At 36.5% G+C, this 15969-nt stretch overlaps 1 protein-coding gene and 1 long non-coding RNA gene across 4 annotated transcripts in view; one reads left to right on the top strand and one right to left on the bottom strand.

The window, feature by feature from the left end:
• Nucleotides 1-15969, bottom strand: part of GRM1 (glutamate metabotropic receptor 1) — a 418438-nt gene that overhangs the window by 35260 nt on the left and 367209 nt on the right. For all 3 annotated transcript variants that reach the window (XM_045866132.1, XM_045866133.1, XM_045866134.1), the window contains exon 7: nucleotides 5569-6499. In XM_045866132.1, the coding sequence (XP_045722088.1) occupies nucleotides 5569-6499 (931 nt within the window). The remainder of the gene's footprint in view (nucleotides 1-5568; nucleotides 6500-15969) is intronic.
• Nucleotides 1-15969, top strand: part of LOC123837250 (uncharacterized) — a 55120-nt gene that overhangs the window by 33527 nt on the left and 5624 nt on the right. Inside the window, exon 3 of the long non-coding RNA XR_006789174.3 lies at nucleotides 4461-4534. This is a non-coding gene — a long non-coding RNA (uncharacterized LOC123837250). The remainder of the gene's footprint in view (nucleotides 1-4460; nucleotides 4535-15969) is intronic.

Raw genomic sequence — 15969 nt, 5'->3', positions numbered from 1 at the left:
CCTCTTCCCCTTTCCCTCTCTCTCTCCCCATGCTTGCACAGAGAAGAAGTTATGTGAGCACACAGCTAGAAGGCAGCCATCTGCAACCCAAGAGGAGAGATCTCACCAGAAATCAACCATGCTGGCATTCTGATCTTGGAATTCTGGCCTCCAGAACTGTGAGAAAATAAATGTCTGTTGTTTAAGCACCCAGTCTGGGGGATTTTACTATGGCAACCCAAGCTGACTAAGACAGTCTCCTCCTTGGTTTCCAGGATACTGCAGTCCTCCTGTTTCCCCCATTCTTTTTGATTCCCTTGTGTTTATTGCCTTCAGGTTTTCCTTATTTATCTTCTCTCTCAAGTGCAAGTGTTCCTAATGTTCTTCCTCCTACTTTCTTCTTTTCTTATGTCATAACCACTCTTTTGGCCACTTTAAACATTCTGACAATTAACCGTCAAATCTAGAGCTCTGGCTCAGACCTTTCTTTTGAGCTCCTGACTTAAATTTCTAAATAACTTATGGCTGCCTCTATTTGGCATGCCTTTACTGCATCTTCAATTGATAAGTCTGAAACCTAGCTCATCAACATCTCCCCAGTTCTACATCTGTATTCTACCTTCATGCTCGCTTTATTTTTCCAGTCACACAGGCTCAAATCATGAGAGCTGTATTCTAGTTTTTATTTCTTCCTTCCTCTCTGCAAACCAATAATCCAGCTCTAATGAATCAAGCTCAAAAAACTTTTTCATATTCATACCTGGGGTTTGACTTTCTATTTTAAAACTCTTATTTTTAAACTGTCATTTCGGTTATTGTAGCACTCTATTAACTAGTCTTTCGGTAGTCAATCTCTTCCCATAAAGCTTACACATGACCATAAAACATCACAAAAATCTTTAATGCACCTTGCAGTTTACATAAAAAATACCTAAGCTGCTTCTTAGAACATTGATTATTATCAATTATTATCAGTAATCTGTCCTCTTTCTGTAGGACAAATTTGCCCACCACTACACCTCTCCATGTACTTCATTCATACCAGATTCCAAAGTGTGGCTAGAAAATGCATTCACATTTCTAAATTTTCATTTACATGATATGCAAAATGGTCTCATCATAGCAGTTTCTCCTGTTGAAAAACATCCTTTCAGGCCAAGTTCAAATGCCACTTTTATTAAGAAATTTTGTCCTATCCTTCAGCAGATACTGCTCCATTAGCTGGACCTAATCTCTTTCTTCCCTGACACTCAAAATGTTATATTGTGGCATTATGGCACCTAACCCAGTATACTTAGTTATATTTTGTGTGTCTCCCTTACTATATCACAAGATTGGTACAGTCAGTGCCTGCTTCTTGTATCTTTTTTTTATCCTGAATATTACCTAGCACCACATCAAGTACCTATGTGATTTTAAGCTCACTGTTGAAATAATGACTGATTGAATAAATGAATGAACAAACAGCTGATCATCTGTAAATGTTACTATCAAGTAGTAAAATTCTATGACAAATACTTAGATAAAATCTTCTAATATTTACTCTAAAAACAAGGGAATAGTTACAATACTTTCATTTTTTTACAATACTTTTAAAGCCATTTATTGTTATGATTACAGGAAAAATAATTTCAAAATGACAGATTTTCTCATTTATAAGCTTATTAGAATAGTGACTGAGTTCTTTCTATGAAAGAAAACATGTTATTTCTATTTGATTGTGATGTCTGTTGGTTCCCTATCATATTTCCTTTCATAATCAAAGGAAGAAAGACAAATTAAAAGGCATACCCAGGGCATAATCATGAATGCTGCAGGCTTAGTGACCTCTACTTATGGACAAAAAATGTTTCTCTAGCAGACCAAGAGGAAAATTTCCTCAGAGCATCATTCCATTTAGTATGTCACTTAGCTTTTGCACTCAGTAGAAACATACATTCAAATGCTTAAGAAACAATTGCAAGAACATAATAATATTCTATTTATTTAGGAACCTATCCTCTTTTTTTTTTAAGATTTTATTTATTTGAAAGAGAGAGAGTGCAAGCGGTGGGGGGGGGCAGAGGGGGATGGAGAGGAAGGGGGAAAGAATCTCAGGCAGACTCCAGGTTGAGCATAGAGCACAGGGGCAGGGCACGATCTCAGGACCCTGGGATCATGATCTGAGCCAAAACCAAGAGTTGATGGCTTAACCTACTGAGCCACCCAGGTGCCCCCAGGAACCCAGTTTTAAAATTACTTCCTTGCATCAATCTAATGCCTTTTTGTGATTGTAATTGTTTTTAGTTTTGCATGCAAAAGGCCATAGGGGTGAACTGTCACATTTCAGCTCCATGTGCCATTAGATTGGCACTCATTGAGGTTATTTACCCAGAAAATAACTAGAAGTGTTAGTTTGACATTTTGTCATTAATATGTCTATTTTTTAAAAGGAGCATGTCATTTACATAATATTAATTTTTCAGTTGCATAGTGTTAACTCATTTTGCTCAAAAGGAAGTAATTTGGATCTAAATAATTTACTTAATTATGAATGCCATTCCCAAGAAAGAGAATTTTACCACTGTCTTTATATTAGGTTAAGCTTAAATATTTTCCTATCAGAATACATTAAGTTACTTCAGCTAAAGAAATTAGAGATGTCAAAGGCAATTATGCTATTCAATCGATCTTCTAGGGTAGGATTATGTTTAATTGGGCATCTAACTGTAAGTAACCCAAACACCCAATTTATTGGTTAAACTCCTCCTAAATTACATTTCAGAAAATGTAAAGCAAGTGCCCAGACCTTTGGATTAAATTTAAAAACTGCAGAAAACTTTGCAAAAACAGACCCACGACGTCATCCCTCCTAAGTATCTCAGAAACAGCCTCTTACAAGGATGTAGTCAGACTTGCAACTCCTCACAATAATATTCAAGCAGATAGATCAGTTGGAAGCTCTTCATTACGGCAGCTGTTGTGTGTTTACAGCTACATATGCAGACTGCCGAACACCCTCAGTGCACCATAAACGTAGGAATTACACATCCAGAATGGTAATAAACTCATTGGGTGACGTGCTCTCCAGAGTTTTCAGCCCCTTTGCTCCAGTTGGCAAAACTCTGCTAGATTTTAGTTGCTGTAGAAAAATATTAGATTGTTGTGATTTTTGTAAGTTTGGAGACAAACCAGAAACACATAAAACAGCAATAAAAAAGGTAAAAACATAGGCACTGAGATTATTATTTTAAAATGACAGTCTCATAGAGAGTTATAAGAGAAGCCACAGAAGAATAAATGAGAAAAATAAGTAAATAAGTGGCTGTGTTCCATAGAAGGTTAGCCTCAAATACTCTCTGTGGGCCAGCTCAGCTGAGGGGTACATCCTGTAAATCATACTAAGAAAGCTGCAGGCTATTAATTAGAAGTATATTTCCTACCATAATAATCTGAGAGTGTTGATAAATTATAGCTAATAGTTGAGCAATTTATTGGTTAAACAGTACTTCCTAGAAAACCAATCCAATTTAGAACAAGCTGATTTCTCTCTTAAAAGCAGGATCTCAAATAAAATTGATTTCTAAATTCATAATAGTGAAAGGGATATTCTCAGGCTTATAAGGAAAGAAGTTCCATGTACAAGAAGATGATCAGAATGTACAACAATGCCTGGCTGCAAGAGGGTTGTTAAGCATTGTTAAAGTCACACCAGCTTATCCCAGCAGTAAGCACTGTGTACTATTCATCAGTCACTGCTCTTGGACAGATGCTTATGGAGTTCTAGGTACAAGTGTATATAGAATCATTGGGAGAGCTTCCCTAAACGCATATCCCTGGGTACCAACACAAGATATCCAATCACATAGGTCTCTTCTTTCATTAATGGTTGGAACAGCTTTCAGAAATGACCGTCACCAAAAATCACGTGAAAGTTTCTGAAGAACCATAATAAAGGCAGAAAAATCAGAAACATGGAGGTGCATAATGGTCGGTGGTGGAATGGAACCCTCATAAAGCCATATGACATGGGACAAAGGAAATCTCTTAGTGTCTACAAACATTCCAGTTTAAAAAGTATTTTCTCCTTTCTCACTGTGTTTCTTCCCACTCCCTCCCTCTTAATGAAAATTGTTATGGTGCCATTTTACATCTGGACTCTGTGGCTATGGTCTATTATTTTTTTCTCATTTCATGGCACTGTTCATTTGCCTTCATGCTCACTGATGAGTCCCTGCCAGGGGCTGCTCCTGATGGCATGCTGGATAGCATGAAAAGCCTGGCAAGGGAAAAAAATGACTAAGCAAATTTTACTATCAGTGTTTTATTTAGAACTTGAAATGGATATAGCAATGAGTAAGCCTGCATTATGATCTTAATCCTTAACACTGAAAAAATTATTTATTATTTGAAATAATAATAATTCCATGGATTAAAAAAATATTTTTTCCCATAGACTCCTTCATCTGATCCTCAAACCAATTATATGATTTCTGTTATAGATGCCCATGGTACTGCTTGGCAAGTAAAGATACGAAACACAGAGGTTTAAGGCCTGTACATTTTTTGACATAAGGTAAGATGAGAAATTTCATGCCAGTTAAGACCTAGGCAAAGACTATCTAACCAAATAGAATTACACTTACAAGTCATAGAATTTCACAGTGACTGAGTTTCCTCACTTATAAAATGGGAGAAAATAACACCTATTCCCCTTCTCTTGCTGGCTTGTTCAGGTGGGTGAAAAACATATACAACAATGTATATGTTATAATTATTTATACTAAAATTCTTCACTTTTAAAGGACTGTTTAAAAAAAATTAACACTGCTAATGGGGAAAATTGAGGAATTTTTAGATGGTTCAATTACCTTTAGAACTTCAAGTATCCGTGTCAGTGTGGAGCTCCTCACCTTTATTTAGCTTCTTATTTCTTTTGATGCTTTATGGCTCAGAAGCAAACCATTCTGGTTGTGACCTTGCAGTAGAAGAAGCACAGCTCATGTGTAGCATTATGGAACATCTTTATTACAATATCCATTAATGCTCAATAAATAAGAGGGGCATGGTAGGACAGTTGCTTAAGGGAACTTATTCCAGGACAGACTTCCTGCTAGTTGCACTCAAATTATGAAATAGTCAAATTTCCCCAGGTGCTGAATTTCCTTCCTTCCAACCCATGATTAGTAATGGTGAAACTCCAGAGTGATAAAAATAACTCAGAAACTTTATTCAATCATAGTCTAAACTAGAAATTAGAACTAGAGTTTGCATCTTAAACCCAGACCTCAGAGAAGTGTTGATGTTCCATAAAGGTGAGGACCCATGTAAAAGGAAAAAATTATTAGCAGAAAAGAAGCTGAAGATTCTAGGTAAGAATAAGGATATGCTCAGCTGGTTGTTGCTTCATGCTCCTTGCTTTTCAAGGAATGAAAACAAAGAGACTTTTAGTATTCCTACTGCAAGAGAATGTGAAATTTGGAAAAAAGGAGAAAAGATTAAGAAAGGAAATGAAAACTGGAAGAATATGGAAATGGAAGAATATGATTTAGTCAAAGAGAAGCAAAGAGAAAAGGGAGAGGAGGAGGTAAAGCTGGTCAGATAACTCACTTGGCATTCCCTGCCCCTGGCTTCTTTCTTCGGAAAATGTTGAGGAAAGTGTTGGAGTGGCAGGGCAGCTTGCCATCACCAACATGCATGCGGACTACGTCAGAGGTGGTGAAGGCACTGCGGACATTCCTCTCAGGCTTGGCAATAATGATGTACATCTTGGGAGTGAACATGCACCCCAGGGCCACCGTTACACTGAGGCTCACTGCAAAGCAGGTGGTGATGATCTTGTAGTTGCTCCCAAAGTAAATGGGCACAAAAGCTAGCCAGATGATGCAGGTGGTGTACATGGTGAAGGCAATATATTTGGCCTCATTGAAGTTGGCGGGCACATTGCGGGTCTTGAAGGCATAATAGGTACAGCTCATGATGAGGAGTCCATTGTAGCCCAGAGGGGCCACCACACCCAGGTTGCTGGTATTGCAGATAAGGTAGACTTCCTTGATACTTGGGTAGGACAGGATGGGCATGGGGGGCTCCATGATGATCAAGGTTACCACCAGGGTTAGCTGCACGCTAATCAGAATTGAGGCAATGATCACCTGGGCCCAGGCGCTCATGAACCTGGGCTTCCGGGTGCAGATCTTCTTCTTGCTGCCAGCTAGGATACGTGCAATTCGGTTGGTTTTGGTCACTAAAGCAGAGTAGCACATGGCAGAGGAGAGGCCAACCAGAAGGCGCTGGAGGTAGCAGGATGTGGTGGTAGGTTTGGCAATGAGAGTAAAAGGGCACACATAACCAAGGAAGATTCCAGCTAGGATAATGTAGCAGAGCTCCCGACTGGAGGATTTGACCACTGGTGTGTCTCGGTATAGCACAAAGATGAGGGTAACAAACAAGGTGACAAGTATGCCCAGGCAGGAAAAGGCGATGGCTATGATGGATTCTATGTTGCTCCACTCAAGATAGCGCACAGGAATAGGTTCACAGCCTGTAATGAGAAAAATAGTTTTAATTTTTTTTTAAATTTTTTCTTTTCAAGTAGGCTTCATACCCAGCACGGAGCCAAGTGTGGGGTTTGAACTCACGACCCTCAGATCAAGACCTGAGCTGAGATCAAGATTCAGATGCTTAACCTACTGAGCCACCCCAGTGTCCCAAGAAAAATAGTTTTAAAATCCAAGATTTCTGCTATCAATAATAACACTGCTTATTAGTTACCAGAGACATAGCTATGTTCACATCTTCCACATTTTGTGTATTTTATTTCTTTTTTTTTCTCAAAGATTTTATTTATTTATTTGAGACAGAGAGTGAGAGAGCACGAGAGGGGGGAGGGTCAGAGGGAGAAGCAGACTCCCCGCTGAGTACGGAGCCTGATGCAGGACTTGATCCTGGGACTCTGGGATCATGACTTGAGCTGAAGGCAGTTGCCCAACCAACTGAACCACCCAGGCACCCAACATTTTGTGTTATTTTAATTATTTTTTAAAATGCCTCATTATTACACTAATATATATACATCATTGTCTTATGAAGACAATTGTATTCCCAAACCTGATCTCACCACAAGACTAATGTGACATACTTGAGCCTATAAAAATAATCTTTTCTCCCAACACCAGCTTTACAAATGGATGCCACTCTGTGGGTGGAACTTCGTTCTACACTTTCAGAAAAAGAAAAAGAAGGAAGCTAAACTGTGTTTCCCGGGAAGGTTAAATAGTGATAATGTAATAGAATACGTTAGTAAGAAATACACTAACAAAATTTTTATTTTCACGTAGCTATTGTCCAGAGCTAAGTCCAGCTCATAGACAAGTACTGTTTTGGCCGGCAGAGTGTTTTAAACATAAATTTTATTTGAATTCTTTAGAAGAATCTACATTTTCCCATTTATTACATATTACTCACTTTGTCTCACCCCTTGAGTTATGTATGATCCATCTGTGGCATCTGAGGGCCTTGAGTTATCAGCTTCTACTAGACATACCAAGGAAGGATGAAATCTCCTGTCATCCATCTCTTGAAAGGAGAGATGTTCCTAAATACCTGGCTTATCTTTTCCCTCAGATGGAGAATAAAGTCTGTTTTGTATTTCACGGAGAGAGAGAAATTTGTCAGGTCCTGGAGATAACCCCTTCATAGAACTTTGTGTTTGGTCTGGGCCAGTATTTCCCAAATTGTGAGAATAAAAATATGTCCATGACTTTAAGAAAAGACTCATTGTTCTACGGCCATGGGAACAGGAACCATCAGAACCTGTTTTACTCCTGTTTAGTCAACAACAGCTCCCCTCAATGAACATGATTTCTGCAAGCCAATCAGTCAGTGTTAACCCTTGCTTCTGATAATCACCCAAGTAGGAACAGACTCAAGGCAATAAACAAGCTCCAGCCATTCACAAGCACACAGTCTTGACTGATCACAGTGGTCCCTCTCTCTTGTGTGTCAGGGGTTTATCTATGTCAAAGTCTCAACCTCTTCCTGGGAGAACTTGCGCTTCCTCTAAAAAGTCACATTTTAATCCTAAATCTTCTCATTTCCTTGCAAATTTTAGGAAAATGATTAGATAGATAATTTAGAATAAGAAGAACTATTATGGGGGGCTTTTGATAGAACATATTCAATTAATTAAAATATTTAAGAGTGGCTGTAAACAAATAAGGAGATAAAATACTGAATAGTCAATACTAAACTTTTTTAGTTGGCATCCTGAGCTTGCTAAATAAAATTCAAATTCCAGTGTAGTCTCTGTCAAGGCCTTTATAATCTGAAAGCTAACCCTCTTTTCATTTCTTTTTCTGTGCAACTTTACCTGGTTTTGTAAATGAGCTAGTCTTTCCTTAGAGTTTTCATTAGAAAAGAATATTACATTTTATATTTCTAGAACACAAGTCAGATCTATGGAAGTTGAATTAAAACCCTGGTCTAGAGCCAAATTAAGAGCTATAATTAATGATTTTCCTGAACTTCAGGGATACAGGCAAAATATTTTCTGTAGAATTCAGGATTTTTATTAGATGCTTATTGTCGTACACTATAGATATGTACCAATTAACTCAATTAATTGTTAGCCTCATGGAGTAAAATGTTTAAACAGAAGACTTAAATAACCTAGTGTTATAAAGTTTAAAAAATAGAAAATGCATTACATAAGGCAATTTTGAAAGCTTTTCTTTCAACAAAGATGCAAAATTATAAACTAAATAAAAAGATAGACTTTATGACATCTTCAGACAATTCTGAGGTAGACTCAACACCTGACAAGAAAAACTATACCTTTTCTTTTTGTAAATGGGCTCAGACCTGAATTAGGAGACCAAACAGAAGAAAATGTTAAAATGTAAAATTACTAACTTAGAAAATATCCAAAAAAAAGAAAATATCCAATATGTGATTAGACATTTCTAGATAGACTTAAAAAGTAAATAAGCCAGAAATCAATATAGTTGTGGATCTTTAGGTAAAACAACCAAAAGAACCTCTATTCTCTATGATCTGGGAACCTGTAGATAAGGAAACCTAGAGATACTTCAAACAGAAGTGTCATTTAAAGAACCAATGTCCCACATTAGCTAAAATTCAGGCCTATTACTTGAAGTCTGTCCAGTGACTTAACTCCATGGCAAACACTGGTACCCAATAACTCCTTGTCCTTCCTCTGAACTCCCAAGGGAAGCAATACCTCTTTTTTATTGATACAGGTGTCTTTATGTCCACCAGTAATCTCACTACAGAGAACATCAGATAAATTGGTTTAATAAAACCATAGAAATGGTGAAAATCTTTAACAATCTTATGCCCCAACCCACAACTGGTACTTTGAGATTATTATGAGAAGGATACACTATTCTCTGTGACACAAAACCCACAATTTTAATAGGTAGGATTAACTTCTAGACAAAATGTACTATGGTTCCCTACAGATGATCAAATTACAGCTGCTAGTCATGAAAATACCTACACTATGTATAATTAAAAAAAATTATCTAAGGAATATGTTAGCCCCAGAATCCCTATGGATAAAAGACTTCACAGAAATAGGAAGATGGATTGGAACAGAGCACATAAACATATTGATTATCATATGTACCTAGATTATCATAAATCTTTCTTTTTGTGTAAATATAAAAATGATACACCATAATCTAGATGTATTAACTCAACAGCATAGCACATATCAAAGAACCATTGCTCATTGTGGTAGGCTCACTGTAAAAAAAAAAGGTACCGTAAAAGTTATAGATACTATAAAAATACTTAGAAATACGATAGAAATATTTTAGAGATTATCATGCTAAGCAGACTGCTCTGACTAAAAATCCTAACAAAAGCATTTCATATAAAACAAATAATTTATGATAGTAACAAATTCATGAAGAAGTTCAAGTATTCAATTATAGATACACAAAATGTGGCCAGAAAAGAAGTTCTTAAAAGAAATTCCAGAAATTTCATGACTGTGTTGTAAGATTCATGAAGATAATGTCTGACAAAACCAAAATGGCTATCTGAGAGTACCAGATAAAATATCTACCAGGCATTGGCTAAAATCCTGATGGAACAAATGAAAGAATTCATTTCAGTAGGGACAAATTGGCCACAAAATTAAACACTATTGGGGAAACATTTTTCCAGGATAGCAGATGTGGCCAGTTCATGCTTCATTTGTAATTAAATCAATTAAGACAAATTGTAAAGGTGGAGGCATTAACTGAAACAATTGCAAAAGAACCTCTGAGTTACTCCAAAGGGATTGTATACAGTTTTCTCCCTCTGTGGTTTGTGAATATGTACTAGTTTAAACAGTGTGTTTATTTTGCAGATGGGTTGAAGCATTCTGTTGAAAAGCTACAATACTTACAAAGGCTAAAATATGATTAGATTTTGTGGTCTTAGCACATTCCAAGTTGTCAATCTAGTGATATGAGAACATTTTCAGTGGAATACTTATTCATGAATTTAAATTATGCAAGGCTGTCTTCATTCCCAGCCCTCTGGACAAATGAAAAGGAACCTTAATATTGGTGAAGGTTACACCCCTTAGTGATTTTAAACTGAGGTTCTGCAGAGAGCCTCCAGAAGCTGAAGGCACATGGAAGTTGACTGTTTACTGAAGAACTTTATAGCAAGCTGATGACTATACAATGATCTTCTGTGCAAGATCATCTGAAGAAGAGTCCTACATATATCATATTTCCTTTGTATACTCTTTCTTACTCATACTTCTCTTCTTTACTGATTTAAAACTATATAAATTTGAGTTTGCCTTTAGTATTCACCTTACTAGTAATAAGTATTTGCCTAAACCTATGTTTTACTAGACAATCATTAACTCAATAATTCAATTATATCAAGCTATTGTTAGGTATATCTCACTAACTTCCAATAATGATATTTTTGTATATGCAAAGATTCCACAAGTTCAGATATTTGAAAGGACTCAGAAGATTCATAGAACATACTCATGTAATGTTTTTTACTTAAAGGCAAAACGTATAACATAGTAAGAGAAAGACAGTGCAGGTAAGCACCAAGGGGCAAAGGGATATCCCAGTGCAAGCTCTCTAAGATCCTTACTCTCACAAGGGCACACTTCATCTTTGAACTGAGAGCTCAAGGCAGAAGTTCCCAGTGAAGTCTTTTAATGACCTTCAAGTCATATGGCCAAGTAAGCCCATCTAATATGCCAGCTGAAATCCATCAGTAAACAAACTGATTTTGGTTGTTACCAGTGGAGCTTCAAACTCAAAACTGCATTTAAAAAATATCAGTCCCCTTAATGTAGCCAAGAGTCAAAGACAGGTAGGTACTCAGGCATCTCCACAGATAATCAGCTGTCCAAGCCTAGCTGTAAATTAAGCCTAGTCTACACAGTGTACCATACACAAATGAAGAAAAATATGCTTATGTTAGGAGATATGAGTATTCTGTGCTTGTAACAGTACCATTTTGTCAACAACACCCCAAAACAATATGCTTACAACTCTACTGTGATTGCTTTATTTCTTCTGAAGATCCTAGATTCTTTTCCCTATGGGGAAACCAGACTTTTCAATGACAGTCCAGGACCACCCAAAACAGTCACTTGAGGATAGGGACTGATAATTTATATTTTGAACCAGCTTTGTTTTCTCCTTCTTTTTCTTCTTTCCTTTCCTTCTTTTTTTTTTTTTTTAGACATCCTAAATTTCAGAAGCATTAGCTTTGATTCCTTGAGAGAATTTGCTGTAATATCCATATTGTCCATATATATAATATAATATGTAATGTACTTTTCTGTCCTGTATTTGAGGTTTAAAGAGTTGTCCAACCCCCGGATGTGTTTGGGTATCCCAAGCCTGGAAGGAGTGGGAGTTACCTTCAAATAGTGGTAAAGACTGTCCTGGCCCTACCTGACCCCCAGCAACCAAAAGCAAAAGACTTTATGTGAGTTGCGCATACTCTATCTAAAGCCTCGAAAACTTAGGGATCTGGCATTATCTGTGGTTACAGTTTTCCCAGAGAATTCATAGCTATCAGACAAGTCCATTTCCCAGAGAATCCAGAGCTATCGGACTACAAATTCCTGAGCAAAATCTAAGAGAAGTAGTAATAACTCTGATCTGAGGTACAGGAAGTTACTCCTAATTTTTTAAACAAATATTGGTTCACTTATAAGATCCAAATGCATTGGAGGAATGACAATTTAATACTGGGTTTTTTCCCAATTAGGTTAAGACAAATTTAATATGAATCAAGAAATAAAGTCCACAGTTATTCTACCCAAAAGGTCTTTGGACATTTAATAGCAGTTACAATAATACTTCATAATCAATAAAGCATCATCAAAATGCTTTCTTTAATGTTATTACATTAATATCAATTATCTACAAGGAGAAATTCTGTTTCATGGTCAGTGTTCAACTTTAATGTCACCCCTGTCTATTTTTCATGTGAAGAGACTAAAAAAAGAGGGGCGCCTGGGTGGCTCAGTCGTTAAGCATCTGCCTTCGGCTCAGGTCATGATCCCAGGGTCCTGGGATCGAGCCGCACATCAGGCTCTTTGCTCAGCGGGAGGCCTGCTTCTCCCTCTTCCACTCCCCCTGCTTGTGTTCCCTCTCTCACTGTCTCTCTCTCTCTGTCAAATAAATAAATAAAATCTAAGAAAAAAGAAAAAGAAATAAGTAGCATCAGATTACATATAATTGGTTCATGGATTGTTAAACTACTGTCAAGTTTTATATTGTGGCAGAAGAGATCCCTGTTTATGCATCATAAGAAATAGAGTGAAATTTAAATGCTGAATTAAAATGTACATTTTCCCAAGAAGAAAGTATGAGAAACTTATTAACAGCTTCAGAAAGTGCTTCCTCTAAGTAGTATACCATTTTTTTCTTTATAGCCAACAAACGATATATTCTAATGAAAACAATAACACATTTATAAACATGTTTTTATTCATTAATATTAGAGCCTTTGGAGCATATATGGAAAGTAACTATCTCATAAAATAATTTTATGCGTATTAACAAGCTTTATCTTCAGTAAAAACACCATATCCTAAAGAAGAGTGATTTCTCATTTTAACTAAAATTCAGTAAAAAAAAAAAAAATCCACCTGTGAAAACAAAACACCTACTTAAAGGCCATGCATTTACTCCTCTGAGTGTTTCTACTGGTTTTTGGTATTCTCTGCCTGTGGGTTTTCTCTTTTCTCAACTACTGCTACCATGACAACAACCAACAACACATTGCCACGTAGTGCACACTTGCTCTGAGCCTGACATGGCACCAAATGAGTGGCAAATGAGACCTCTTTGTCCATTCATGAGTAAGACTGAAAGGAATCCAGAAATGACAGGTGTCACTGAAACTAAGTATAAACTAAATCAGAGATGTGTACTCTGAAAGACCCAAAACATAAGATTTGCACAATAATCAAATATATGATCCAAAAGTAGCTACTTGCCTATTGCTATTAGAAAAGGGCAATCTGAGTTGTTGCTCGGCTCAACTCATTTGAACGCTAACGTGACTTTTATGCATGTGAAGGATGATAGATTAAATATTTTAGAAAGATAATCACATTAAATAAGTATAGTGAAGGAGGATTTTTCTTTTATGCTTTACTCACTCAAAGAGCCTTAAATCAATGGTGATCATCATTTGGCAGTGGGAAAAAAATATACCCACAATGGGAGATCTCTAGGGAATAAAATATATGATTTCGAGTTCCATAATTATAACATATTGGATCTTTTGAAAATGTTTTTTGTATTTTAATGTCTTAAAATAGGATAGAAGTTCTTTACCAGGCATGAGATGAGCCCCAATCAAAGTAAAAATGGAGCAGTAGGAAAAATTTGGGGAAGCCCAAAAAAATGTAGACAAGAGAAAAATTCTTACACCTCAAAGCCAGGACTTCTGATTTCTAAAATCAACCTGAGAAAGGCTAGCTTTGTCTTTGAACCCTTCACAGTCAGCTGTAGTCTCAGTCAAATAGCAGAGAGGACTGACTAGTAAGTCAACCCCCTATTTGATTTAAAACGGCCCAGCAGGAAGCACACACTATGAAGGAGGATAAAGATGTGAACAGAGGCATAGCATGAGTGGGAGAGAAGACTTGTTGTCCAAAAGTGGCTGAAAAAGGTTTTCCAAGCCAGTCTATTGCATGCAACCAGGAGATAAGTTAGACCCAGGGATAAAAACCCTGGATTCTCATAGTGGCTTCTCTATTAACCAAATGCACTGAACTGGATGAACTTAGGTAAGTCCCTTCTTCTTTCTATTTCTCTCAATAGAACATTTATTAGACAGCTATTATATCCTAAGCACTAGACTATGAGCCAGAGATTAATGTTTCTCACAGGATGGGACAGGAACCAGGTGCCTCAGAATTTGCTGGGTCCCATCTAAGAACTGGTGAACAGGAATCTCTGCAAGTGGGTAATACCTGGGTAATTTTTAGGCATATTAAAGTTGAAAAGCAGTTTTCTGTGACAGAATAAAAATATGAGTGAGATACAGTTTTTATCTTCAAATGTATTCTAATCTAACTTCCTTCTCTTTAAAAAAGGTCTTTGTACTAAATAATTTCTAAAAGCTTTCTAACACTCATTTTAGATTAACTTTTTCTAACAAGATTACCATTTTACAAGGTACTTTCACTGAATAAGTAAAATTTTAATTATGTGACCTGGTTCTACTTACCCAGCATTTTTGATGTGTTCTGAATAAGTCATACAATTTCTTAGCTGCTATTCGTATTTGGAAACAGGTGAAAAAGTAAAAAACAATCAGAAATGTTACCCTTCATAATTATTTTCAACAACACCCAGGGATCAGGAGTCAGTGAACTGGGCTCTGCTTTTAACTATTTGCATGACCTTGGGCACACAAGTACACCCCTTTGGGCCTCAGCTTCCCCTTTCTAAAAGGAGGGACGAGATCACTCACATGACAAAGTCTTTATGTACTCAGATGACAGTTTCTATGGCTCTATTACTCTTAAAATTTGTGAAAAGTATTTGTGAAACATCTCTCATGTGTGAGCTCATATCAGGATCCATGGAAAACAAAATTCATATATTTGAACATTGCTCTTATGAAATTTACAAACTCATATAATCCATCCATATGATATCCATTGATTTTACTAGTAAACCATCTCTTGCATTCATATATTCATCCATTCCTGCTGCAGCTGCAGCTGCCCTCTGAAATTACTCACTTGAACCAATGCAGTAGTTCCTAGCTTCGTTTTTCATCCAGTCTCACTACACTCCTCAGACTGCTAGGAGGAGCATCTTTCTGAGACACAAATATCATGGTGTTATTTGCTAATTTAAATTCTTCAATGGTTCTCCTGTGCTTAAAGCCACAGTCCAAACCCTCAGGAAAAGGTCATGCAGAAGCTTGTTACCAACCCTACTAGTCTCATTTCTGGCCTTTGCTAGGTCCTTGTGCCTATCAACCAACCCCATACACTTATTTTGTGGTTTTCCCCAAATGTGTTACAGGCTTTCATTTTCCCATCTTCTACTTTTTCTCTGGAATTTCATCTCTTTATCTGCCTAACAAACTTTATGCACTATAAATATCTCTTTTATATTAATAACAATTTTATATTATTTTTACATGTTTCTTCCCTGATAAGTTTTAAGCAAAATAAAGTAATAAAGCAAGATAAATTTAAAGCAAAAAAAAAAAAAAAATACTGCCTCACACATAGATGTTCGAGAAATGATTGCAAATATAAATGCAGGTACTAGAAATACCTTCAAATAAAATTTTAAAAAAGAAAAACAGAAAACAACTGGTATACCAGAATACCCCTTTAATACACTTTTATTTAGATTAAAAAAATCCATGTTCATAATAAAAAGAAATTTTTTTTAAATGAACTTGCCTTTCAATATGGATCATGGAAAACTTATAAGAGGTTTCTGTGCGCTCTTTGACATGAGCAGTAAAAAG

The sequence above is a fragment of the Mirounga angustirostris genome, unplaced genomic scaffold (assembly GCF_029215605.1).
Source record: "Mirounga angustirostris isolate CCGP_5_RB_7025 unplaced genomic scaffold, mMirAng1.0.hap1 SCAF_8, whole genome shotgun sequence".
NCBI lineage: Eukaryota > Metazoa > Chordata > Mammalia > Carnivora > Phocidae > Mirounga > Mirounga angustirostris.
Note: the sequence above shows the minus strand (reverse complement) of the source record. Positions and strands in the feature narration are given on the sequence as shown.